Source organism: Tamandua tetradactyla, chromosome 2 (genome assembly GCF_023851605.1).
Source record: "Tamandua tetradactyla isolate mTamTet1 chromosome 2, mTamTet1.pri, whole genome shotgun sequence".
Taxonomy (NCBI): domain Eukaryota; kingdom Metazoa; phylum Chordata; class Mammalia; order Pilosa; family Myrmecophagidae; genus Tamandua; species Tamandua tetradactyla.
The window spans coordinates 199,746,861-199,772,856 of record NC_135328.1 but is presented as its reverse complement, the minus strand read 5'-3'; the positions used below and the strand labels follow the sequence as shown (position 1 = coordinate 199,772,856).

The 25,996-nt window shown below is 42.7% G+C and overlaps 2 protein-coding genes and 1 pseudogene across 7 annotated transcripts in view; 2 read left to right on the top strand and 1 right to left on the bottom strand.

Annotated features, from left to right (window-relative positions):
- Positions 1 to 17,316, top strand: part of DHDDS (dehydrodolichyl diphosphate synthase subunit) — a 28,999-nt gene extending 11,683 nt beyond the window's left edge. For 4 of the 5 annotated variants that reach the window (XM_077150718.1, XM_077150717.1, XM_077150720.1 and 1 more), the window contains exons 7-9: positions 1,793 to 1,907; positions 4,414 to 4,521; positions 16,958 to 17,316. In XM_077150718.1, the coding sequence (XP_077006833.1) occupies positions 1,793 to 1,907; positions 4,414 to 4,521; positions 16,958 to 17,197 (463 nt within the window). In that variant the 3' untranslated portion in view covers positions 17,198 to 17,316. The remainder of the gene's footprint in view (positions 1 to 1,792; positions 1,908 to 4,413; positions 4,522 to 16,957) is intronic. The other variant, XM_077150722.1, reaches the window with a different exon arrangement.
- Positions 8,465 to 8,842, bottom strand: LOC143674676 (thymosin beta-4-like; annotated as a pseudogene).
- A 3,041-nt stretch (positions 17,317 to 20,357) lies between the features above and the next one.
- HMGN2 (high mobility group nucleosomal binding domain 2) lies at positions 20,358 to 25,510 on the top strand. 2 transcript variants are annotated; one of them, XM_077150724.1, is made up of 6 exons: positions 20,358 to 20,575; positions 21,619 to 21,651; positions 21,918 to 21,947; positions 22,260 to 22,310; positions 22,805 to 22,900; positions 24,636 to 25,510. In XM_077150724.1, exons 1-6 carry the CDS (start codon positions 20,561 to 20,563, stop codon positions 24,669 to 24,671), a joined length of 261 nt encoding a protein of 86 aa, XP_077006839.1. In that variant the 5' UTR covers positions 20,358 to 20,560; the 3' UTR covers positions 24,672 to 25,510. The 2 variants fall into 2 exon arrangements, with proteins under 2 accessions (XP_077006839.1, XP_077006838.1); XM_077150723.1 differs by having other exon boundaries at positions 21,619 to 21,663.
- Positions 25,511 to 25,996: the final 486 nt, after the last annotated feature.

Below are 25,996 nucleotides of genomic sequence, written 5' to 3'. Positions count from 1 at the left end.
GTGCCATTTCATTTACTGCCATATTGACACCCACTATCACCATGTCTGTATTCTAGGTCCTGTTGCCATATCCCTCTTATAGATTTTAAATTGATTTTATTTGGCATTGGCCATTTCCTGAAATGCTAATGTAATTTAATATAAGTTATTTCTGTGACGTCTTCCTGTAGACAGCTAATTCTATTTACTGCTGAATTTTTGTTGGCCAAAGCCTACAGATGTTCCATTTTAATTTTGTCAGTTTTTCCTTCCTCCTTCCCTTTTGAGTTACCTCTTTTTCGATAAGAATTCTGCCCAGTATCTGAAGTGAATTTTGTAGGCACATTTGAAACTCAGAGAGTCTAAGTGGGAATCTGAAATCAGAGTCTAAGTGGGGATCTGAAATCACACAACAAAGTGGTAGGACTTGAAACAGTGTTTTATTATTCTTTATTTGTGCATTACTTTACAGTCCCAGGTGGACCCTCACAAATAACCTATAAAGTAGAAAGGACAAATACTGTGCCCATCTTAAAGATAAGTGACCTGAAAAATTAAGTCAGCAGTGCAAGGTCTCACATACCTCTCTAATTAAGATCATGTTGCCAAGACATCACTATCAGATTATCAGGGAATCTGAACTAGAGCACTTTCTTTTGCCCATTCATAAGGGAATACTTTTTACTGTGTGATGGTACAAAAAATAAAGCCCCCTCTATGATGTGCAAACAGATGACTGAGAGATGAAGTAACTTGCCCCAAAGCACACAGCTAATAGTTGCAGATTCTGGCTTTGAACACACAGCCCAGATATTTCTGCTTGCTGGACCATACTCCCAGAGACATATTCCCACTAAATCACTTGAAGATTCCAAATTCTTCCTGTGGGTACTTGGTAAGACAGGTAAACAGTGTTCTCAAAGCAACAGATAGCAGCAGCTTTGTGATTACCCTCTTTCAACGAAGAGGGAGGTTTTACAGATAATGCAGTAGTCTTCATTTGTCCTCAGTTCCATCTCCTGAGTGTCCGTTTGGGGAAGCAGCTCTTATCAAACCCAAGACGACTGATCATTTTGCTATTTATTTAAAATCCCAAGTAATGTGAATTTTTGCAGTGTTTTAGGGTCTGAATTGACTTAAGGTTTAAAAATGTTCTCTATAAATTCAAATAATATAGAAATATATAAATTAAAAAGTGATAGTCTTTCCTTCTTATCTTCTGGAAGTGAACACTGTTAATAGTATGTATATATCTTTCCAGACTTTCTTCTTTGTTTATATACACTTATGTGTTTGTATGTATGTACATGTGTTAAAAAAAAATCACCCACTCACTGTATACCTTCTGAAACTTGGCTTTTTTTTTTTTTCATTTAACAGTACATCTCGGATGTCTTTTCAAATCAGTACATTTAGATTTACGTTTATTTAAAAACAGTTACATAGTATTTCATCAAATTGCTCAATCACAAGATGTATACATTTCAAAAAACAAGATGTTTGAAGTAAAAAACAATATAATATTCCATTCGGGTATATCTGAATTTAGACCTGCAGCTAAATAACTTTGGGCAAATTATTTGTCCTTACTGAACCTTAGTTTCCTTATCTATAAAATGAGGATAAAACTACCTTATGCAATTGTGAGGATTAAAATCATTCATTAATTTATTAAAAAGCTTTATCAAAGGTTGAGGACCTTCTTTGTACCAGGGAGTATTGACTGTTTGGTGGAATATGTATGGAAGTTCACCATGAGAATAATATGAAAAGAAATGTGTGCTTGTCCTTGTCTCTTATCCGCTTACCTTAGTGATATCTCTGAGTCTCTGCTCGATAAGTGCCTCTATACCAGCTGCTCTCCTCATCCAGACATCTTGATACGAACTTCTGGGGAAGTGAGGCTGAGTGACTTCTTGCTGTGGCAGGTAGGTAGTTCCAACCACCATTCTGTTTCAGCCTGAAAACTGTGACTGTACCCACAGAATGTATTAGAATTGGCTCATCAGCTACCCCACTCCTAGTTATGCAGGGGACCAGAGAACTTGAGAGGGAGAGGAGCTAAAATCTGGGAAGTATCTCTAGGCTATGCCTGTTGACCCTTGCTATCACTTCTTCATTTTTCTCTGGCTTTGTAAGCCTGTGTGGTTCTTCCTCCCTCAAGTGCAAGGCATCCAGCCTAGAGGGGACTATCCATGCTCTCATAGTGAAAATTTCATGTGTGCCGTTTGTGGTAGTTAGATTCAGTTGTCAGCTTGGCCAGGTGAATGTACCTAGTTCTGTTGCTGTGGACATGAGCCAATGGTATGTGAACCTCATCTGTTGCTGATTACATCTGCAGTCAGCTAGGAGGCGTGCCTGCTGCAATGAATGACGTTTGACTTAGTTGGCTGGTGCTTAAATGAGAGAGCTCAGTGTAGCATAGCCCAAGCAGCTCAACACACCTCATTTCAGCACTCGCAGCTCAGCCCAGGCCTTTGGAGATGTAGAAAGGAATCACCCCGGGGAAAGTTGTTGGAGCCCAGAGGCCTGGAGAGAAGGCCAGCAGAGACCATCCTGTGCCTTCCCACATAAGAAAGAACCTCAGTTGAAAGTTAGCTGCCTTTCCTCTGAAGAACTAACAAAATAAATCCCCTTTTATTAAAAGCCAGTCTGTCTCTGGTGTGTTGCATTCCGGCAGCTAGCAAACTAGAACACCATTATACAGGAATTGGGCTCCATCTTGCATCTCTTAGCATAAGCTCTTGCCTTGGTAACCTGCCAGGTACCTACCACCTCTGGGCTGGAACTTCTTTCTCTCTCCCCTTCAGAATAAAGGACCACATCTATGCAAGCACAGTCCCCATCCACAGAGATGTAAACAATATGCACACTCTTTCTTAGGGGCTTGCTGTTGCCTCTCAGCTCAGTTACTCCAGGGTAGTTACTCCCCCAAACGGTCATATCCAAATAAGTTTGGTTTTACTTGAAAAGCTCCATCTCCTGTTAATTTTGCCCTGGATAGCAGATGACTGGGTAAGTGTTTATTCAAGGAGCATTTGAGTCACAAAACAGAAGGATGAATTGAAGAGAAAGAACCAGTTTGGGAACAACTCATGTGATAAAGCTCCAGGAATTTTAATGGAGCACAATTTAAAAACTGAACTAGCAAGATTTAGCTACTGAAGGTATTTTCTGTCTTTTGCTATGCTGAAAGACGTATAATGTTCAACTAACGGTTCTGTTTCCCTCTGCTGCTCATATCACATCTGGAAAGTTTGTCTCTGGGCACTGAGTTTTAAGAAACTACATTGGGAAACTAGAGGACTTACTAGAAGAGGTCAACTTGGATAGCAAGGTATCTGGAACGCATGTCCTACAAACTAACAACCAATGAAGGATAGTAGTGAAAAGGGAAGTGCAGTAGTAGTTCATTCCCTCAGGAAAAAAATGTTGAATTCCTCTTTTGTGCTAGGAATATGACAGTGACCAAATCAGAAAGGATCCCTACTGTCTCGAGACTTAAGAGTTTTTTGGCAAAGACAGACCCTAAATAAATCATTACAACCTTTGTCTCCTTCCCCCTCACCTTAGTGGTGTTTTATTGATAACAGGCAGCTCTAAACTTGTCTTCAAATATTTGGAAGAATGTCACTTTGAAGAAGAAACAAACCTGTTTCAGAGAAAAAAATATAGGCCCCTGGTAGAAGTTCCAGGGAAGGTGACATGAGTTTAACATAATAAGCTATCTGACAACTAAAGTTATCTCCCCTAGGGTATTGAACTCTCACCACTGAAGGTATCAAGCAGACTGTCAAGAATGCTCCAAAAGAAATTCTTAAAGTTTATCTGGCTCTGGGGGCTCTGACTGTTTTATGTATATATCTCATTTAATCTTCATAAAGCCCTAAAAGCTAGGTATTATTATTACCTAATTTTACAATTGAGGAAACTGAGGCCCAGAGAAGTTAAGATCTTGCCCGAGACCACACACATGGTAAATGGTGTAGCCAGAATTCAAAGCCAAGCTCCAGAGTCTGTGCTCTTAATCACTGTGCTATACTACTTAAAAATAACAGTGGCAGCTACCATTTATTTATTGCTGACTTTAATCAGACAGTATGTCTCCTAGATGACCTCTAAGGGCCAAGAGCCAATCTCATAGTCCAGAGGTCATTTCATAGTCCTAAAATTGGCTCCTAGAAAAATCGTGTTGAAAGTGTTCATCTAGTCTTGTATAATTTCTGCTTTGCAGCAGCTGATCTAAATGTTGCAGATGACCCCTCCCCTATTAGTGAGTGATAGCTGGCAGCAGTAAGAGTTCAGAATGTTTGTGCCATTTCATCTTTGGGCTGCTAGGTTCTGCTCAGCCTTCCTCTTTGGCATCCTGGCCAAGAATGTGTGCCAAGAACATGTAACTAAATCATAATCTGTTCCTTCCCCCACCTTTCCCAGACCTCCCATACCTGCCTGGTGTTCCAACCTATTCTGTGGCCAGAATACACATTTTGGAACCTCTGTGAGGCCATCCTGCAGTTCCAGATGAACCACAGTATGCTTCAGGTAAGAGTTCAGGGCTGGCTTGACTGGGTGTTGGTGGAAAAGAGAATGTTTGCATTGATTGGCCACCTGCCATCTACTATATACCGATACTTGCTAAGCATGTTATATGATGATGATGATAATGAAGAAGAAGAAAGGGTAGACCACTTACCATTTATTATGTATCAAACGCTGCCAACATTTTACGTGCATTATTTCATTTAATCCTAATTCATTTAATCCCTAATAAGTTAGGGATTATTAGCCACCCTCTGATTTTTGCGAATGAGTAAATAGATTGAGTCAAGAACATATAACCAATAAGAGGCAGAACTGAGGTTCAAACTACCAGTCTTTAATCTTTTGAGACCGAGGAAAGGTTTATTAGAGATTGGCCATTGTTCCCTGAAGGTATTAACCTAATAAAAGACTGTAGCAGTGGCCATAAACAGAAAGCAGACCTCTTCCAGAAGAGATTAATAACAAAATAACAATTGTCTTGCTTTGTATAAAACTATGATATGCCAAGGCTTGAAGTTATACTTTCGGTTTTGATCACCAGATCTTGAAACAGGTTTCATTAGGAGGTAGAGTCAACTGCAGCTGGTTAGGACTCTTAATAATAAAGTAGTCCCTGCTTTATTGAGGGTCTCTTAAGGCATGTAAATGTTTCATGCAAGTTTTCTTATTTAACCTTCCTAACAACCAAGCAGGTCTGATGTCCTCATTATTCAGATAAGGGGCACAGAGACTATCCCATGTCCACAAAACTAGGACCTGAATTTTTTTTTTTAACTTTTTTTTATTAATTAAAAAAAATTAACAAGCAAAACATTTAGAAATCATTCCATTCTACATATATAATCAGTAATTCTTAATATCATCACATAGTTGCATATTCATCATTTCTTAGTACATTTGCATCAATTTAGAAAAAGAAATAAAAAGACAACAGAAAAAGAAATAAAATGATAATAGAGAAAAAAAACTATACGTACCGTACCCCTTACCCCTTGCTTTCATTTACCACTATTTCAAACTGAATTTATTTTAACATTTGTTCCCCCTATTATTTATTTTTGTTCCATATGTTCTACTCTTCTGTTGATATAGTAGTTAAAAGGAGCATCAGACATAAGGTTTTCACATTCACAGAGTCTCATTGTGAAAGCTATATCATTGTTCAATCATCATCAAGAAACATGGCTACTGGAACACAGCACTACATTTTCAGGCAATTCCCTCCAGCCTCTCCACTACATCTTGAACAACAAGGTGATATCTACTTAATGCATAATCCAGGATAACCTCTGGACTCTGTTTGGAATCTCTCAGCCATTGACACTTTGTCTCATTTTACTCTTCCCCCTTTTGGTCGAGAAGTTTCTCTCAGTCTCTTGATGTTAATTCTCAGCTCATTCTAGGGTTTTTCTCAGTCCTTTGATGCTGAGTCTCAGCTCATTCCAGGATCTTTGTCCCATGTTGCCAGGAAGGTCCACACCCCCTGGGAGTCATGTCCCACGCAGAGAGGAGGAGGGTGGTGAGACTGCTCATCATATTGGCTGGAGAGAGAGGCCACATCTGAGCAACAAAAGAGGCTCTTTTGGGGGTGACTCTTAGGCCTAAATTTTAAGTAGACTTGACCTATCTTTTGTGGGGTTAAGTTTCATGTGAACAAACCCCAAGACTGGGGGCTCAGCCTATAGCTTTGGTTGTCCACACTGCTTGTGAGAATATCAAGAATTCAACTTGGGGAAGTTGAATTTCTCCCCACTCTCACCATTCCCCGAAGGGGGCTTGCAAATACTTTTCCAGTCACTGATCAAATCATTCTGGGATTCATCGGGGGATCACTCTGGACAAACCAACAAAATCTCATGTGCTACCTGAGATTCCAAGTACTTATGACATTCAATCAAACTATCTGCATGAGTTATATTAGGAAATGCTCTAGTCAAAATCTAAATTTTGTAACAAATAAACATTTTTTGCTTTAGTCTCACACATAAGGTGACATTTTAAAGTATTAGTTATCATCTATTTTCAGCACCCTGCAATAATGACAATCCTTTGTTCTTCCTCATGCAAAAACATTTTTAAAATTTGTACATTGTACATTTCACTATTATTATACACTCTAGGCATTCCTAGATTATACCATCTCGATCTTTAACATCTATCTTTCTTTCTGATTTCATTTATGTAGGACCTGAATTTTAAAGCCAAGACTGGTGTGGCTTCTTGAGTGTGGAAGGATAATGCCCAGGGGACATAATGATGTAAGGCCAGGGCTTCTCAGTTTCCTTGGCATCAGAGACCCCTTGGGGAATATGAAAATATCTAACTGATTATCTGTCCATTTTCTGAACACTGAGTATAGATTGTATAATCTTGCTTCTTGGACACTTATTACTGTACATTTCCTAAGAACAAGGACATTCACTTTTGTATCTTAAGTAAAATACCAAGTTTAAGAAATTTATCAAATTTATCAAGTTTAAGACATTTGATACTAATATAAAGCTTACAGTCCATATCCCAATTTTTTCATATAGCCCAATAATGTCTCTTTGAGTCTTTTCTCCTCCCTTGGTAGGTCCCATCCAGGATCAGGTATGGCATTTAATTGTCATTGTCTTTTTACTTTAGTTTTTTTTTTAATAGAAAGTATATACCACATAAACTTTCCCATCTCAACCACCCCCAAGCATACCATTCAGTGTACATAATCATATTCACAGTATTGTGGTACCGTTACCACCTTCCATTACTAAAACTTTCCATCTCCCCAAACAGAAATCCTACACCCATTGTGTATTATCTCCCATTGTCCTGGCCCCCTGCCCCAGGCGACCTGTACTGTAATTTCTGCCTCCAAGAGCTTGCATATTCTCCGGTATTTTCTTTGTAGTTACTGTGGGGTTTAAACTTAACATACTAAATCTATAACAATTTCATTTGCTTTGATACCAACTTCACTTCAACGATATTTTGTTCCTATACACATCTGTACTCCCACCTTTATGTAATTCTCGCTACAAATTATGTTCATACATTATGTGTACCAAACCACTGATTTCTCATTACTTTTTATGCATTTACCTTTTAGATCATGTAAGAAGTAAAACATGGAGTTACAAACCAAAAATATACTAGTACTAGCATTTCTGTTTACTCTCATTATCCTCCCTGGAGATCTTAATTTCTTTATGTGGCTTCAATCTGTTGTCCATTGTCCTTTGCTTTCTTTCAACAACTTGCAGAACTCTCTTTATCATCTCTTTTAGAGTCGGTCTAGTGGTAATAAACTCCCTCAGCTTTTGTTTATCTGGGAATATCGTAATCTCTCCCTCATTTTTGAAAGACAGATTTCCCAGATAAAGAACTCTTGGGTGGCAGTTTTTTGCTTTCAGCACTTTAAATATGCCATCCTTTGCCTTCTTGCCTCCCTGGTTTCAGATGAGAAATCAGTGTTTAATCTAATTGAGGCTCCATTGTATGTGACACATTGCTTCTCGCCTGCAGCTTTCAGAATTCTCTCTTTATCTATGGCATTTGACATCTGAGTATAATATGCCACAGAGTGGGTCTATTTGGGTTTATCCTGTTTGGAGTTCATTGAGCGTCTTAGATGTGAATATTATTGTCTTTTTTTCAAAACTTGGACATTTTCAGCCATTATTTTTTTTAATATCCTCTCTGCCCCCTTTCTTTCTTTTCCTTCTGAGACTCCTACGCTGCATATGTTGGTATGCTTGATGGTGTCCCACAGGTTCCTCAGGCTCTATTCCCTTTTTTTTTTCTTCAGGTTTTAAAACATTTTATTTGCATATTAAAGAATTGTACATTCCAATAATTAAAATTGTTTGAACAAAAAAATAAATGGCACTTTGATTAAACTGCATTTTACAGCTTGTAGGACATCTTGGCCCAGCTTTGCTTTTGCTCTAGATTCACTGTCATCCTACCCAGCTTCTTCCTTTACCACCATGTGGGTTTTCTTTTCCTACCCTTCCAGCCATACAGGCAGCTGGGAGAGGCAGGTGCGGCCTTCCTTGTCAGTAGTTCTCACTTCTTTATGTGAAAAGGGGCAGCACAGTTATTTAAACTTGATCAACTTCTTTGCATCTTACAAAGTTAACAGCTGAAAGAAGTAAAATAAGGCAATGCTTGTGGAATGTACAGGCATATTGGTGGCGCCTGCCTCATACGATTTGCCTGCTTGTTTCTCCTGTTCGATTGTTTCTTTGGAAGGCAGTAGATTTTTGTCTTGTGTTTCTGTCTTCTTCAGTTTTGACTAATCGAATTTCTCAATCTCAGCCATATCGGGTTTGTCAGACATGGTTGCAGAGGAAGCCAAGTGAGGTGCACAAGCAAGGAGAGTCTGATCTGCGCAGTGGCCACCACCGAGTGCTCTATTCACTTTTCTTCATTCTTTTTCTCTTCTTCAGACTGAGTGATTTAAATTAGTTTATGTTTGAGTTCACTAATGCTTTTTTCTGCCAGCTCCAATCTGCTGTTGAATCTTTCTAGGGAACTTTTTTAAAAACGTTTTTTATTGTGAAGTATAACATATATACAATGAAAAGAAAGAAAAAGCAATAATTTTCAAAATATATGTCAATGAGTAGTTACAGATTCCAGAATTTGTTATGGGTTACAATTCCACTATCTGTCATATTTTTCCTTTTAACTTATCCAAAACACTGGAGGCTAGAAAAAAATATCAATATAGTGATTCAGCAGCTATGCTTATCTGTTAAATCCTGTTTTCTCTGTTATAACTCCCCCTTCTCCTTTGATCCTTCTCCCAATCTATAGGGAACTTTAGGCATGCCTATTCTGACTTTTTCATGTTGAGAAGGGTATCCATACTAAAGGATAAGGGGATGTAATTAGTTGATAATCTTGGAGAGTCTGGTACCTCTGGGTTTCAGGATTTATCTGGCCTAGGAACCCTCTGGAAATTATAGCTTCCAGGAAAGCAAAGTTAGTGCATGAAACTTTTATAGAGTCTCAGTTCGAGCCCTAGGTGTTCTTAAGAGTTGAGAGTAATATTGATTGGGGTTTAGCAAAACATGGCAATTAGCATTATCTAATTTAAGCATGCATAAAAGTAGCTTCCAGAATAGGCCTCTTGACTCTTTTTTTATTACTCTTAGGCCCTGATGCCTTATTTTATTACACTTCTTTTCCACCTTTTGGTCAGGAAGGTATTGTCAGTGCCAGGGCCAGACTTATCCCTGGGAGTAATGCCCCATATTGTCAGGGAGACTTTTACAACCCTGAATATCATGTCCCATGTGGGGGAGAGGTAAATGATTTTCCTTGCAGAGTTGGGCTTAGAGAGAGAGGCCACATCTGAGCAACAAAAGAGATTTCCTGGAAGCAACTCTTAAGCTGCATTATTGGTAGTCTTAGCTTCTCCACTACAGAAATAAGTTCATAAGGGCAAGCCTCAAAACCAGGGCTTAGGAGTCCCCAGTGATTGAGAGGGTACCTGGGGTTTCTTAGATGGAAAATTTAATAATTCAATTTTTCTTTTTCCTTCGGACCCTTGAGGGACTCTACCAGTACTTTTTAATTATCAGCCCACTGTGGTCTGAGATGGTATTACATTAAGCAATACAGAATTACAAGGCCTGGTTCCCGTTCCATACTCCAGGATTTTGAGTTGTTTAAACGAGCTGTCCCGACAGGTGGATTTAGATTGTGTGTTACAAAAAATTTAGGTTCTAGCCATAATAAATTTCTCTGCCTTAGGTCTCATGCAATAGATGACCATCTAAAGTATGTACAGGACCATCTTTTACCCTGTATTCTGATTTACCTTTGTCCCAGCCACATTGGCTTCATTTTTATCTCTAATTGAGTCCTGATCTTTGTTACTTTAACTGTTATTATATATAGCTAAGCTAACTTTCAGGGTTGCAGTTCTCCATTTCTGGATCTTAGGTGTCACAGAGTTACTCAAAGTCCCAGAGAAATATGGGTTGTTACACATACAACTCAGTGTCACAGAATCTAGAAATACACTTAAAACTTTAGACTATTTGTGGCTGTTATATTGGCTTACAATCTAGGCTCCAACTTTCTTATAAGTATTTTCTGAAAGAGACCTTAGCATGTTTGGTTTTTTGTTTCTGGCTTATTTTGCATAACAAATTGTCCCTAGGGTTTATTCAGTTCATTGTGTGCCTCTCAACATCCTTCCATTTTGTAGCCACAGAATATTCCATCCTGTATATATGTATGTGTATGGGTATACATATATATATGTATGTGTGTATATATATGTGTATATGTATGTGTGTATATATGTATGTATGTACATATATCATAGTTCACCACTCTGCTTCTCAGTCATTGTACTCTTCAGCTCCCCTCTAGGAATTTTTTTTTCTTAAATTTATTTATTAATTTAAAAAAATTAAGAACAAACAAAAACATTAACATATAATTCTGTTCTACATATATATTCAGTAATTCTCAATATCACATAGTTGCATATTCATCATTTCTTAGAACATTTGCATCAATTCAGAAAAAAGAAATAAAAAGACAACAGAAAAAGAAATAAAACAATAACAGAAAACAAAAGATTATACATACCATACCCCTTACCCCTCACTTTCATTTCAAACTAAATTTATTTTAACATTTGTTCCCCCTATTATTTATTTATATTCCATATGTTCTACTCGTCTGTTGACAAGGTAGATGAAAGGAGCATCAGACAGAAGGTTTTCACAATCACACAGTCACATTGTGACAGCTATATCATTATTCAATCATCCTCAAGAAACATGGCTACTGGAACACAGCTCTACATTTTCAGGCAATTCCCTCCAGCCTCTCCATTACATCTTGAATAACAAGATGATATCTACTTAATGCATAAGAATAACCTCCAGGACCACCTCTCGACTCTGTTTGGAATCTCTCAGCCATTGACACTTTGTCTCATTTCACTCTTCCCCCTTTTGGTCGAGAAGGTTTTCTCAATCCCTTGATGCTGAGTCTCAGCTCATTCTAGGATTTCTGTCCCACGTTGCCAGGAAGGTCCACACTCCTGGGAGTCATGTCCCACATAGAGAGGGGGAGGGCAGTGAGTTTGCTTGTCATGTTGGCTGAGAGAGAGAGAGAGAGAGAGAGCACATCTGAGCAACAAAAGAGGTTCCTTTGGGGGTGACTCTTTGGCCTAATTTTAAGTAGGCTTAGCCTATCCTTTCCGGGGTTAAGTTTCATAAGAACAAACCCCAAGGTTGGGGGTTCAGCCTATCGCTTTGGTTGTCCCCACTGTTTGTGAGAGGATCAAAAATTCTCCACTTAGGGAAGTTGAATTTTCCCTCTTTTTCACAATTCCCCCAAGGGGACTTAGCAAATACTTTTTTATTCACTGTGTTTCTTTGATCTTTTGAAATCTTTTGTTAAAGCCTGGGCATTAGGATATTTTAATGTATTATCACTGAAATTTAGACTCTCAGTCTGTTCCTTAAGCTTGTATCCAGCTAATGTTATGACCAGTTTTCCTTGAATGCTAGGATCTTTCCAAAAAAAAAAAAAGAAAGCATCCCCAGTCTTTGCAGTTTAATGTATGCTATCTCCTTCATGGCTTATCCATACAATGGGTTGTATGAGAATAGTTCCAGGCTAAAAGTATAGAGGCCTCCCTGATCCTTTCTGCACTTGTCTTGGCCACATGTGGCCCTAAGAATTGTCCCATTTACACAGTTTTGAATGTTCCCTCTTCCCTAGGAAATAGTTTTCTCATAGTGTGGACACTGCACTGTATGTCCTACAGCCAGTAATCCCTTGCCCAGACATTACAACTTGACTGCTCTCCCACAGAGCCTGCAGGACAAGTTCTGGGACAGTGAATCCCTCAGGCCACCACCTCACAAACTGGGCCAGACATACACACTCCTGGTGTGTGCATGAGGTATCACCTCTGCCCCCTCTGGGACCAGGATCAGGGATCCACGCGGGCCGGCTAAGTGCCCAGCTGGTAATAGGGGACCAACCGTGATGCCACAAGATCCTACTGCTTTTTTTTTTAATTTAATTTATTTTGTATTATCAAACCAAAATAACATACAAACATGAACATTCTTAACATACATTCTGTGCATGTTTGTACATCATACACAGAATGGCTCACAATATCATCACATAGTAGTATATTTATCACCATGATCATTTTTTAGAACATTTGCATCACTCCAGAAAAAGAAATAAAAAGCTAAAAGAAAAAACTTACACATTCCATTCCCCTTACCCCTCCCTCTCGTTGACCACTCATTTCCATCTACTCAATAGATTTTAACCTTTGTTCCCCCTATTTTTTTCTATACCCCTTATCACTCCCTTTCATTGTTCAGTAGTATTTCAGTCTACTCAATTTGTTTTAACATTTGTTCCTCTATTATTTATTTATTTTTAATCCATATTTTTTACTCATCTGTCCATACCATAGATCAAAGGAGCATCAGACACAAAGTTTTCAGAATCACATAGTCACATTGCAAAAAAAAAATGATAATGTATATCATTATACATTCATCTTCAAGAAACATGGCTACTGGAACAGAGCTCTACAGTTTCAGGCACTTCCCTCTAGCCTCTCTAATACACCATAAACTAAAAAGGGGACATCTATAAAATGCATAAGAATAACCTTCAGGATAACCTCTTGACTCTGTTTGAAAGCTCTCAGCCACTGACTTTTTTTTGGGTCTCATTTCTCTCTTCCCCCTTTCAGTCGAGAAGGTTTTCTTAATCCCTTGAAGCTGAGTCCCACCTCATTCTAGGATTTCTGTCCCACGTTGTCCCACGTTACCAGGGAGGTTTACACCCCTGAGAGTCATGTCCCACATAGAGAGGGGGAGAGCAGTGAGTTTGCTTGCCAATCTCTGAGAGAGAGAGATAGGCCACATCTGAGCAACAAAAGAAGGTCTTTGGGGGTGACTCTTAGGCCTAATTTTAAGTAGGCTTAGTCTGTCCTTTGTGGGGATAAGTTTCATATGAACAAACCCCAAGATTGAGGGCTTGGCCTGTTGATTTGGTTGTCCCCACTGCTAGCGAGAATATCAGGGATTCTCCAAATGGGGAAGTTGAATTTTCCCCCTTTCTCGCCATTACCCCAAGGGGACTTTACAAATAGATCCTACTGCTTTTAAGAGGCCTTTTTCTTGATCCAGCACTCACCCTGTTACTGCAGCCCTGTAGCTGTTTTCTGGAGCTTTGAGAAAAATGTTTTTGCCAATCTTTGTTGTTTGTTCAAAGCTCAATAGCATAGATTTTTCCTCATGACCAAAATTTCCTTTAATAGCTGTACTTTTTTTTTTTCAGACCTAGGACTCTCCAATCTGCACTACCTGCATTTAAATTCCTGTGCCTTTACTTACTGTGCCCACGATTGAATTACATGAACTCTAACAGCCATACTTTTTAACAAACCTTTTTAGAAGGAAAAGTTTCTGAATTGTGCCTTGTACATAATTCATCAACAACTTTGTACCAGGCATTTGCTAACTATTTTAATGGTTGTGATAATGATAATGCCAGCAGCCATTTTTAAGCACCTCACTATATAGCAGTGCCCTTCAAGGGTGGGGCTGTTTGCTCTAAGATAGATGATCCCAAATTTCTTGAGTTTGGAGTTTCTTGTGTATTTCTCTGTGTTTTCCCTCTGTCATTTCCTACTGCTGTCAATGGCTAATTTTGACAGCTCCCTTTCCCTTCCAATTTATTGCTTTAAATCAGCTATACACAAGGAAATCAGTTAATCACGCTTGTTAGAATTATGTCTCTATAGTGAGAGTACATTGACTCTGCCTGAAGCCCCGAAGAGCATGGCATGTGAGTTTTGTTCTTGTTTTGGCACATGAGTTTTTGCACATGGATATTCTTCAGCCCTGTCAGTAGGCACAGGAGATTCAGCAATTGACCAACCAAACGAGATCCCCTAACTCTTAAGTCTATGCTCTAATCGCATCTCCCAAATTTCCACTGTCAAAACCTGAGCTGTCATAGCTTGAGGCCCAGCCCAGTGTGTCCCTGTTCCCAGCATGAAGTCAGGGCTGAATGGTGGGAGCTAGGCTCTGGACCTAGAGTAGCTCACTAGGATGAGGGCAGCTAAGGAAAGTGGGGACTCAGTTACAAGTTGTTAGGGGAAGACTTTGGTATCTGAAGGGACTGTGATGATCTCCAGGTGGTCACTAATCAGACGTGTGGCTAGAGAACTTCTGGTCTTGGCCTTAGTGTTCTTACCTGTAAAATGAGGAGGCTGGAGCAGACTGTCTTTAGGAGCTCTCCCAGCTCTGTTACTGAATTAATGAACCACTGATTCCTTGCAAACAGGAGCCAGTCTCTGCCTTTGCTGCAGTCTTCCTGTCCTACACTCACTCTGGAGTTGCCACTTAAAGGAATGAAACCTGTGGGAAACAGGCTTAGAGACATAAGGGAGTCCTTTGGGCAAGAGTTTCAGATGTCTCCTTTTGATTTTCTCAAACCCCAGTGCTCTAGGCTGACTCACTCTGTTCTGGGCAAGCTCTTCAATCAATTTCATGCATCTTTGTCCATTATTCCTGCTGCTGGATGTTCCCCTGTCCCCAGATACCTCACCCTTCTCCCCATCTTCCTCAACTGTTAAAGCCCAGCTCAAATTCTGCTTGTCCATAAGCTTTCACTGCTCCTTGACCTTTATTGAAGAATACAATTGTTTTCTCCTTGGCTTGTATGTCCCTTTTTCTTTCCTCCCTTGAAGACCCTTAGCACATTTCTACCTTGTTTTTATGGTATTCTGTGAACATATCTCTCTTAAACAGCCTGTTCACACTTTGATTGCTGGGATTCTGTCCTGTACACCTCCGTACCTCCAACAGGGTCATGTACATAGGCCCCAGGGTTCCTCTGGGTCAAGGCCATGAAGAAAACCTTTTAGGAAGATGGAGAGAGTTAGCAGCAAGTGCTCAGGCCCATTTTAGTCTTCATAGCTCCACGTGTGAGCTCATTATCACAGCAGAAGGGAAGTACCCTTAAATGCCTAGGATCATTCAAGAGCCAGAAGGTGGTGTGGGGGTTCCAGAATTCTCACTGGTCATCTTTATTCATGCAGTAAACTTTTATTGCTGAGAGGCCTTAGCAAATTACTATTCTGAACTTCAGTGTCTCCAAATGATAGAAAGTATCTCCCTCACAGCTCCATTTTGAGGGTCAAGTGAGACAATAGATAAAACCCTTGTGTACATGTAAGATATTGTTTAAAGGATGAAGCTACAGGCATAGGATACCAAGTAGGAAATAAAACATAGTTTCTCACACATGGAATAGGTTTAGCAGGAGGCACTATGGTGCAAAGGCTGTATGGGCTGGCTAGACTGTTTGGAGCAGAAATTAATGGTGAGGCTCAGCAAGGCCTTGGTTCTCCTCAAAATGCATTTTCCCCTCTCCTGTGCCAGGAGCTTCCTCGCTGCCCTCCTGGGATCACATGGTCAGTCAGTTGATTATTTCACATGTACAGGGTACTGCATATACCAGAAAGGAAAAGGCACAGTCTCTTTCTGCAAGTTCATGGTTTGTTTGGACACACACAAGGTATGAGAAGTGCTCCTGGGAAGTATGATCACCTACCTGGTATCAGAACTGGTTCCTGGAGCCCTGGAGGCTCTATTGAGCCTTCAAGGGCTTATTTTCTAACTGAAAAAGTGGACTATGGACACTAACACCTATTCTAGACAGAATGCAGTGAGTGGCTTAAGAGATTTGAATCTGCTTCTCAGAAGGTTGATAAGGGTCATTGGCTGGAATTGTCAGGCAGGTCTCTATAAAGAAGGCAAGCCTGGGGCTGAACCCTGAACAGCTTAGGGAGTTGGGTGGATGGTACCCTTAGAGTGACCTGGAAAACCAAGGAAAGTGACCCCATGGATATATCCCAGACAGGAATAGGTCTTGCCTTGCATTAGAATAGACAATGACTTGTAAAATTGCTGTGCTGTTGGAGACTGTTAATATGCTAGAGAAGATTTTGCATATATTATCTCTAATTTAAAACCACTCTTCAAGGTACACACAACCCCCACTTTGCAGGAAAAAAAAAGTGAGGAAAGGATTTGCCCAAAGCCATGTAGCTAGTTGGTGGGGGAACCAGGAGTCAGATCCACATTTGTTTGGTTTCCTTCCATGTGCAGAAGGAAATTTTCAGAAAATTTTCAAGAATTATAGATGTTCCCCACATAAAACAAACCAAGATGAACCCAGAATTGCCACTGTCCCTCCTGTACAACATCGATACTGCCCACCACACACCTGCTCCCAGGACTTTCCAAATCTAGTACAGACTCTTACTGTTCCACTTAACTTGGTCTGCCCTGTATCCTACCCCACACATCCTCCCTCCTAGTTCCACCCATATCTTAAAAATGACCTCTGCACCCTGTTCCTCACCTTTGTTTAGCAGAAAGCCCGAGACATGTATGCAGAGGAGCGGAAGAGGCAGCAGCTGGAGAGGGACCAGGCTGCAGTAACAGAGCAGCTGCTGCGAGAGGGGCTCCAAGCCAGTGGGGACGCCCAGCTCCGACAAACATGCTTGCACAAACTCTCTACCAAACGGGAAGAACGGGTGCAAGGTTTCCTGCAGGCCTTGGAACTCAAGCGGGCTGACTGGCTGGCACATCTGGGCACTGCATCAGCCTAAGTGAGGCTGGCCACTTGTCCCTTTGCCCTCCCGAAGTGAGGCTGGCCACCTGCCTCTGCCTCCAGGCCCCCATTCCCCTTTCTTTTCTTGGTGAAAGGCACCTCCCTCCTGATGATGAATCGAGTTCCCTTTGCTTGGCAGTGGAGACCCCAAAGCCAGGTCAGCTGGCCAAGATATCTTTGTGCTTTCTCAATGGCCTTGGGGATGGTTGAGGGTGAGAATCCCCCATGAAACCCATTTGTAGTCACCAATAGGTTTGGAGAACAGAGGGCCCTTAACTCTTCAGCTTCCTGCTCCTTCCACCTTTACCTTCACTGCCTAAGCTCCTAAAGCACTTTCTTTTTCCACCAGTACATCCTTCAGCACATAGGACTGGGGGAGGCCTTCCCCAAACCCTATCCTTTCCCCATCCATCTTAGACTTCCATCCAACTTTCACAAAAGATTTGGCTCCCACTGTGGATCTGCTGGTAAATAGCTAATAGGCAGCCAGTTTTATTTGGGCAAGGAAGAAATGGGTGGGAGAGATGTAAAGAAAATTTTGCCCATCTGCTGCTCCTCCCCCTTGGCTCTCCACCTGGGATTTGCTATTGAATTTGCCACCCCCTTCCTGCCACACAGTACTGATTGCTCACTGAAAGGCTCAGCGCTCCCAATGGCGCACAAAAACCAGGCGGGTGATTACAATCCAATTACCTATTGTCGACTCAGCCCACACAAGCTTTACTCTTCTTCTGGTAGGGCATGGGGCCAGGCTCCACTCCCCGGTGAGACCTGGCCCCCCTCTCCATGGCTGCAGGTAACAGAAGGGCCTGCAGGCCCTGGAGAGTATAATCCAGCCCTGGCCTCCTCCCTGTAACACAGCACCAGGAGCACAGAAGCACTTCTCACCATCTCAGCTCTGATTCCCACTTCCTCAGTCTCCGAGGTGTCATTTAGCTTTTTGACCTGGCTCTCTTAGCATGTCCTGAGATGATTTCTTCCCAGCTTGTCCCAGGCCCTCTTTTCTGTCTGTGAGGGCCAAGCCTGTCCATCAGGAAAAAGAGGGTAGAGGTAGGAGCTGTGTCCTTTCCCTTCCCTCTCTGGTCCAGGCCTCCCTGGAGCTGCTGGGAGGATTAGTGCCTTTGAAACTCCGTCTGCCTGGGCATTTCTGTGATTCAGGGCTCCAGAGCAGCAAGCACCAGCCAGTAATACCAAGCTAATGCCACTATTTCGTCTTCCCATTTTACCTCCTGCAAGCTGTTGCCCCAGCACCTCCCTCTAGGGGGAAACTAAGGGTCTTGCAAACAGTGTGAAGGGTATACTCTTCAGAGCCCTAACTTTCCTACACCCCAGTACTCTCTTCTTTGTGCCTGGATACCTGGCCCAAAGAGACACCTTGGCTCCCAGAATCAAGCATAAATGCCACGCACGGCGATCGAGAAGCCAATCAGTGCACCCTTTGGCAAGCCCATCCCCAACCCCACGTGGCACTCCCACTACCAATCTCTGGCACTGGGTTCCTGGAGAGCAGGTGCTGTACATTTTCTAGCTTTACAATGGGGCTGTTGACAGCCGTAATTAGAGAGGCATGAATTATGCGGCTATAATGCAGAGCCCTACAATTAAGGCGGGAATGAGGGGCTGGAGGCAGCAAATGGAATCTGCCCGGTGAGCATGGATGTTGAGTCCTGTCTTCCTGCCTTCATGTGCCTGACTTTCCCTAAAGTGATTGGGATACACAGAGGTGATTAATGGAATTGGTATCTCCCTTTGGCCAGGATTCTGTATTTTTGGGAAGGTACATAGGGTGGGGTAAGGAAGCACTGCCCCAGGAGGTACTGTGGGTGTGGGAAGAAGCAGCAGAGGGACTACTGTAGCCCAGAAGCAGGGGCTGCAAAGTCCTCGATTTGAGCTCACTGGTTGCTTTACACTGGTATTTGTACAAACCAGCTTCAGTGCTTGCTCGGAGAAAGCTAGTGGGACCTATTTAAATGTCCTCCCACCTGTGAGCCAAGCCCCCATTTGAGGATATTTATCATGTTCTTGTGTTCTTCTGGGCCTCAAATAGAATTAAAATTTTTTTTTTAGCTCTAAAACTTGTTTGCTAACAGTGCAAGGGAAGAACATCTTGATAATTGCCTACCCTCCCTCAGGTGCACTCGGACCCCTGGTTTTGAACTGGGGCGGGGGTGGCGGACACACTGGAAGAATCTTTTGCCATCGCAACACCTGTTCCTCTACTTGTTTTCTAATCCCCGGGGCGCTTTCTTTCACCCTTATCCTTATGCAAGTGAAAGGAAGCAGCCTGACAGTGTGGAAGGAGGGATTTCTCCAGCTGCGTTTGCAATGCCCGGGTTTGGTGGCCGCGTCGGGTGGGGGTAGCTGGGTTAGATGCTTCTGAAATGGGTGGAGCTTAGGGCAAGGGGAGTGCTGGTAAATCTTACCGGCGGCCACTCTTCATCGTTGTATGAGGAGGGCCTGAGGTCCAGGAATACGGAAACCGAAGGGATGCACCAGAGAGGCAGGGGATGGGGGGTGGTCTTCGTTAGCATTTGGGGAGGCAGTTGAGCAACGGGTGCTGAAAGGACAGCTCCTACCTGCCCTGAAAGAAATCTCTGCATTTAAAGTCTCCCCTCGAACCCTACCCCACCTGATGTGGATCGGCTTCCAGGTGAGGTGCAGGAAAAGCTGGTTCGGCGTGATAGCGCGGAAGGATGCATGTCTAGCTGCGCCAAGCTGGCTCCACCGCTCTTTCTCCACTTGAGCGTCAGCCTTGGCGCTGGGAACTGCAGCTGATGCCTCCGAGCCGCGCGCTCTCTCCGCCTCCAGTGGAGAAGGGCGGTCCGGCCAGACCTCGCAGAACCTCTCGGGGCCCCCAGCGGGAGCAGGAAGGAAAGATGCTAAGATGCGCTCTGAGCGTTGCATGACTTGGAGGAGTGGGTAGCTCGGTTGCATAAGGTGGAAGGAACTTGGTAGTTTGCAAAACCCAGCTCTTGGAGGGAGCTGAAACCCAGAGCTCTCAGACTCCGCACTCCCCCCTACCCCTTCCCATTTCTAGCCTTTGACGCGCGCTTCCCCCACTGCACCCCCACCCCCTCGGCGCGCCGCCGTCTCGCGCACCCTCCCCCCCATACCCCCCTCCTCACTCCCTCCAGAGGAGGTGAGTTTAAACCCCGCCCACGTGACCCCAGCTGGGCCAATGAGCGGCGGCGGGAGGTGAAATCCGGTTCTAACCGGTCCGGGGCTCCCAGCGCTATAAAAACTTTATAAACCCCCCGGAGCCCGAGCAGTGTGAAGAGGCGAGAACGACCCCCGGACCGAGCAAATTCCGCGCGCTGCTGCATCCCCGCGTCCAGCAGCTACGTCCCACCGCCGTACCACCATGCCCAAGAGAAAGGTACGTGGCGCGAGGGCCCCAGGCACTGGGCCGCCACTGCATCTGCCACCACCACTGCTGCCGTCGCCGCCGCTACTTCCCCAGCTTTGGGGCGCGGGAATCGGCGCTGAGCTGGAACGGGGTCAGCCATCAAACGCAAGGGCTCTAGGGGATGGCGGGCGGCCTCAGGCTAACCTTGCGCGGTTCAGCTGCCCGCGGGCGCCAGAGGCCATATTGGAGGAGTGGCGGCCGCGGCGGGAGGAGCCATGTTGGCGGCTGTTTATCCCGCTCCCCTCGGGCTCGAGGTGCCCTCCCCGCGCCCCCTCCCCCACCGTGAGGTCCCCCTCCCTTCCCCTCTCCGTGAGCGGGCAATTCAAACCCGAAAGGGCGGGAAGGCGGCACTCGGGGTTGGCGGGCGGGGGAACGCGCTGCCGCCAAAAAACCGCCGCCGTAAAGGGGCGGTGCCAGCCTCCTGGGGGCGGGCCTTTGCGCGATGGCCCCGCCTCTCCTGCGCGGCGCGCCGCCCGGGGCCTGAGAGCGGGATGTGCCCGGGGCCCAGCGCGCCGCCCACGATTCTACCGGCTGCGCGCACCTCCCCTCTCCCGCCCTCGACGGGTGCCATGGCAACGGCGCTGGAGCTCCGCCTCCAGAGGGGGTTTGTTTGCACCATCTGCAGCTGTTGCTTCTGCCTGGCGTGGTTGCGCGGGCGCTTACGGCCCTAGCTCACCGCCGCCAGCGGTTCCCCAGCGCCTGGCTCCTGCCTATCCGGCGCTCCCCGGGGCCCCTCCAGGCCGGCTCCCAGAAGCCTGGGGGCCAGACCATCCATACACGCTTCGGACCTACTTTTGGACAGATATAGCATGAAGCTTTAACAGATGGGCAAGTTAACGGTTTTCTAAGCATTTGTTTGCACAGGCGCTGCGGTTGCTAAAGAGTAATGATTTATATAAATCCTAGAAAAGTTACATGTAAAACTTTAATTCACTTTTTTTAGGGCTCTTTTTAGAGAATCATTAAAAACTACCTCAGAAGCTGCAGTTAACTGTATTTTTTGTCTTTTATAGGCTGAAGGGGATGCTAAAGGAGACAAAGCCAAGGTAAAAGACGAAGTAAGTCTTACCATCTTTTCTTTTTGGGTCTTATAAAGCTTTGGGTTTATAGAGGCCGCAGGACTCCTTAAGTGGTAATAAGCAACCATAATTCTTCTGAATTTACCTCAGTGAGTTCTGTTCACTTCCCATAGTCTAAATCTGCACCAAAACTTTTGGTTATTCTTTGCTTAATTTGTTTTTTGTTTTTTGTTTTTTTTAAGACTCGAGTGGTTCAGCTGTTTTTTCTCTAACTTTGTCTCCTTTTGTAATAGCCACAGAGAAGATCTGCAAGGTTATCTGCTGTAAGTGTGCTCATAAATTTTCATATTTATCCCTGAAACTAGCAATTCCCTTTGTTTCCCATGAAATATGACTAGTGGTTGGTTTTGAATGATCTGCTTTGGACTCGGGCCATTTAGGATTGCTGGTTCTGAAATTCCAAGGGCCATGGCCAAAGTGGGACCCTTTTGAGGTGTTGAGTAGGTTAGATTTGAGATTCTAATGGAGAGATGAACACTTTGAGAAGGAGGAGAAATTTGTTTGGGGTTTTGGTTTTTGTGGTTTGCTTTCTTTGATCCATTGTATTAATGCTGTCTTCTTACCCCCCAAAAAAGAAACCTGCTCCTCCAAAGCCAGAACCCAAGCCTAAAAAAGCCCCTGCAAAGGTGAGTAGGACTGAAAGACCAGCTTGCTGACAGGGAAACCTGCTGTATAGTTTCACCTGTTGACACAAAGTTTTGAGATGCGGCAAAGTTCATAGGACTTGAGTCTTAAAAATAACTTTAGACTTGATATTTTTCACAGAACAAGATGTTCTTTAGTACCTTAACAACAGTTCAGCATAATAGTAATTTCACTAATAGTTCTGTTGTTTGTTTTGGTAGTTCATCTTATTTCTGATAATGGTAGTACTGTTTTTCTAATCAAGAGTTCTGTCATTTGTTTATATTGAAGATCATAGCAAATCATAGATAATTTGGCTGGATTTTGGTCTGTTGTTTTCATAAGTGTGTGAGGGTTATTATTTTTTTGCTTGTTTGTGGGTTGTTTTTATCTTTAATATAAACTGTTCTCCTGTATACAGAAGTTTGCCAACCATACCCTGGTTATAAGAAATGGAGAAAAACAACTTTTTTTTTTTCCTTCTCCTTTGTTTTAGAAGGGAGAAAAGGTACCCAAAGGGAAAAAGGGGAAAACTGATACTGGCAAGGATGGGAATAACCCTGCAGAAAATGGAGATGCCAAAACAGACCAGGTAGAGTTGTTGTATTTCACGTATCATTAGGTGTGCTCATCAGTCATTTACTGATCTCAGAAACTGCTCTGTTGCCCTTGATGTGATGCCCATGTGATGCTAAATTTAGTCTTCTTTTCTTTTTCTTTTTTTAATGCAATTTCATTGAGATATTTACATACCATATAATCATCTAAGTTGTACCATCAGTTGTTCACAGTATCATCATGGAGCTGTACATTTATCATCATAATCGATTTTTGAACATTTTCATTTCTCCAAAATAATAATAATAAAAGTAAATAAAAGTGAAAAACACCCAAACATCCTATACTTTTTTTTTGCCCTTTTTTTTTCTTACTTATTTGTCCATGCACTAGATAAAGTGAGTATCAGATATTGATACTAGCTGCTCCAGTACACCAGAAACTGAAAGGGGATATCTATATTGCATAAGAATAACCCCTCAGCTCTATTTGAAATCTCTCAGCCACTGAAACTTTGTTTTGTTTCATTTATCTTCCCTTTTTTGGTCACAGAATGCTTTCTCACTCTTACAATAACAGAGCCAGGCTCATCCCCTAGGATGTCGTGTCCCACATGGAGTGGGTGGAGGGGCAGTGAGCTCACCTGTGGAGTTGACATAGAGAGGCCACATCTGAGCAACAAAAGAGTTTCTGCGTGTGACTTTTAGGCATAATCATAAGTAGGCTTAGCTTTTCCTTTGAAGAAACAAGTTTCATAAGGGCGGTCCCCAAGATTGAGGGCCTGTGGTTGTGAGAATATCGGGGAGGTGGGGGGGGGGGGTGCTCAAAGGCAGAATACTAGCTGCAGCTACCTTACAATGGGACAAGCTACTTCTCACCCAGAATCCAAAATTTAGGCTAACAGGAAAACCACAAACTCTGGACCAAAACTCACATTTGTCTCCAGTGCTTACGAGAATATCAGGTCTTGCTCAGGTAGGGAAGTTTAATGTTTCCACCTTTCTCCCCAGTCCCTCAGTGGGAATTTTGTAAATACTTTTTTATCTTCTGTCCAGATTACTCTGGGATTGTAGCAGGGCATTCCACCAATCTACAAACCAACAAAGTCCTATTCTCTATTCAGGGTACCATATAGTTATGGTGTTTGAATAAGCTGACTACAAGTTATATTAGATAGCATGCTACTGAAAGTATACATTTTGCATCAAATAGGTATATCTTCCTTTGGTCTCACAGAAGTTGATTTAAAATGCAGTCAGTATCATCCTTTACCCTTCAGTTTGGTCCTACCCCAGTCAGCTTCATTCATACCTCTAACTGAAATCAGATCACTTTTTCAGTGTTTTAAACAGTTGTTGTATGGGCTAATTGCTGACTTTCATAGCTGCAGAACTCTAGCTCTGAGTCTTAGGTGTCACACAAATACCTACTAATCTAGTTTTCTTGGTGTATGAAACTGAAAAATGTGAGTTTTGGTCCAGAGTTTGCTTGTGGTTTTCCTGTTAGCCTAAATTTTGGATTCTGGGTGAGATGTTATTTGTCTCATTGTAAGGTAGCTAGAAGTATTCTGCCTTTGAGCCCCTCACCCCCACCTCCCCCAAGGATAGCACTCTCAAAAGCCTGGCGTTTCCAAGCATAGAATAACTATTTCAGAGCTTCTAACCCCGCTGTGCCCACTTTTCTAATGCAATAAGACCCAAGAGGACTTAACTTAGGGAGCTTAACTGAAAATCTACATATTGCCTTTATTTGTCTTGTCTTCCTTTTAGGCACAGAAAGCCGAAGGTGCTGGAGATGCCAAGTGAAGTGTGTGCATTTTTGATAACTGTGTACTTCTGGTGACTGTACAGTTTGAAATACTATTTTTTATCAAGTTTTATAAAAATGCAGAATTTTGTTTTACTTTTTTTTTTTTAAAGCTATGTTGTTAGCACACAGAACACTTCATTGTTGTTTTTTGGGGAAGGGGCAAATGTCACTAATAGAATGTCTCCAAAGCTGGATTAACATGGGAGAAGACACCTTTCTCCTCTAGTTTTGAGAGACTTCGTCTTTACTCCCAGGATATTGGATTCCCTGATGTTGATATACATTAGCCACCTTGGCACAAATGCCTTGTGGTATGGAAAAACTAAAACTCGTTTTTATGTCCTCATGTCCTTTTCTCCTTCTCAGCCTTCAGCATAGACTTGACTCCCTGAAATCTGTTGAGGCCTGACCCCCCAAAATTACCAGAATGTCAGGCAATCTAGACTTTCCAGTGATGCCCCTGAGATGGCATCCTGCAAAAGAGCAGCAAGTCCTTGTTTAGGTTGTGGATCTTCAAACTGATAATTCTGCCATTTTCATTTCATTTCCTGAAAGTCAGGGTCGGCTCGTGAAAAGTTGTCAAACAACATGCTAAATGTGAAATGTCAACCCTCACTCTAAACTTTCCCTGTTCAGAGCATCAAATGAAGACTTCATTGGGTTTTATAGTGGCTTTCTGATTTTGGTAGTCCATTGAAGAAGGGAGTTTGAAAGTTGTTGTATACTGTTAACGATTGTCTGCCCATGTCCTGCCTGAAATACCATGATTGTTTATGAAAAGTATCTTTAATAAAGCTGGATACAGTTTGGCTTGGAATGCTGCCTCTGATCTTTTCCCATGAGTTGGGGAGCCTGGTTTCTCCAAGTCTCTTAGGACAGGATGCATTCTGTTCCTAATCAAGGTGAGAGGTATAGAGGTTCCATGTGTGTCCAGACAATCTTTCATTGATTTGTAGTCCCTCTCCAAAACACAGTGCTAGGTGAAGTTAGCAAGGATCCCAGCAGTGGATTGGCAGAGAGAAGCTGGAAATAGAGAATTGTTTCCTGTATCTGTTGTGTAGCATTCAGTTTTTATGAGCTAAAGATTTTTTGGTAGGACTGAGGCCTGGTAGCATGTAGGAAAGACCCTTCTCCACTTCTGGTTTGCAGTCTTAAGAATTGGTAGTTAACAGATCCAACCTGTAGTCCTTGTAGTCAGGAAAAAGTACCTGCCCCTTCGTCTACACAGTATCAAAATGTGTAAAGCCAATGACAGGCACTTTAATTTTGAGAGATTTTATTTTTTAAAGATTTTTAAATCCTTTAAATTAGTTAAGTACTT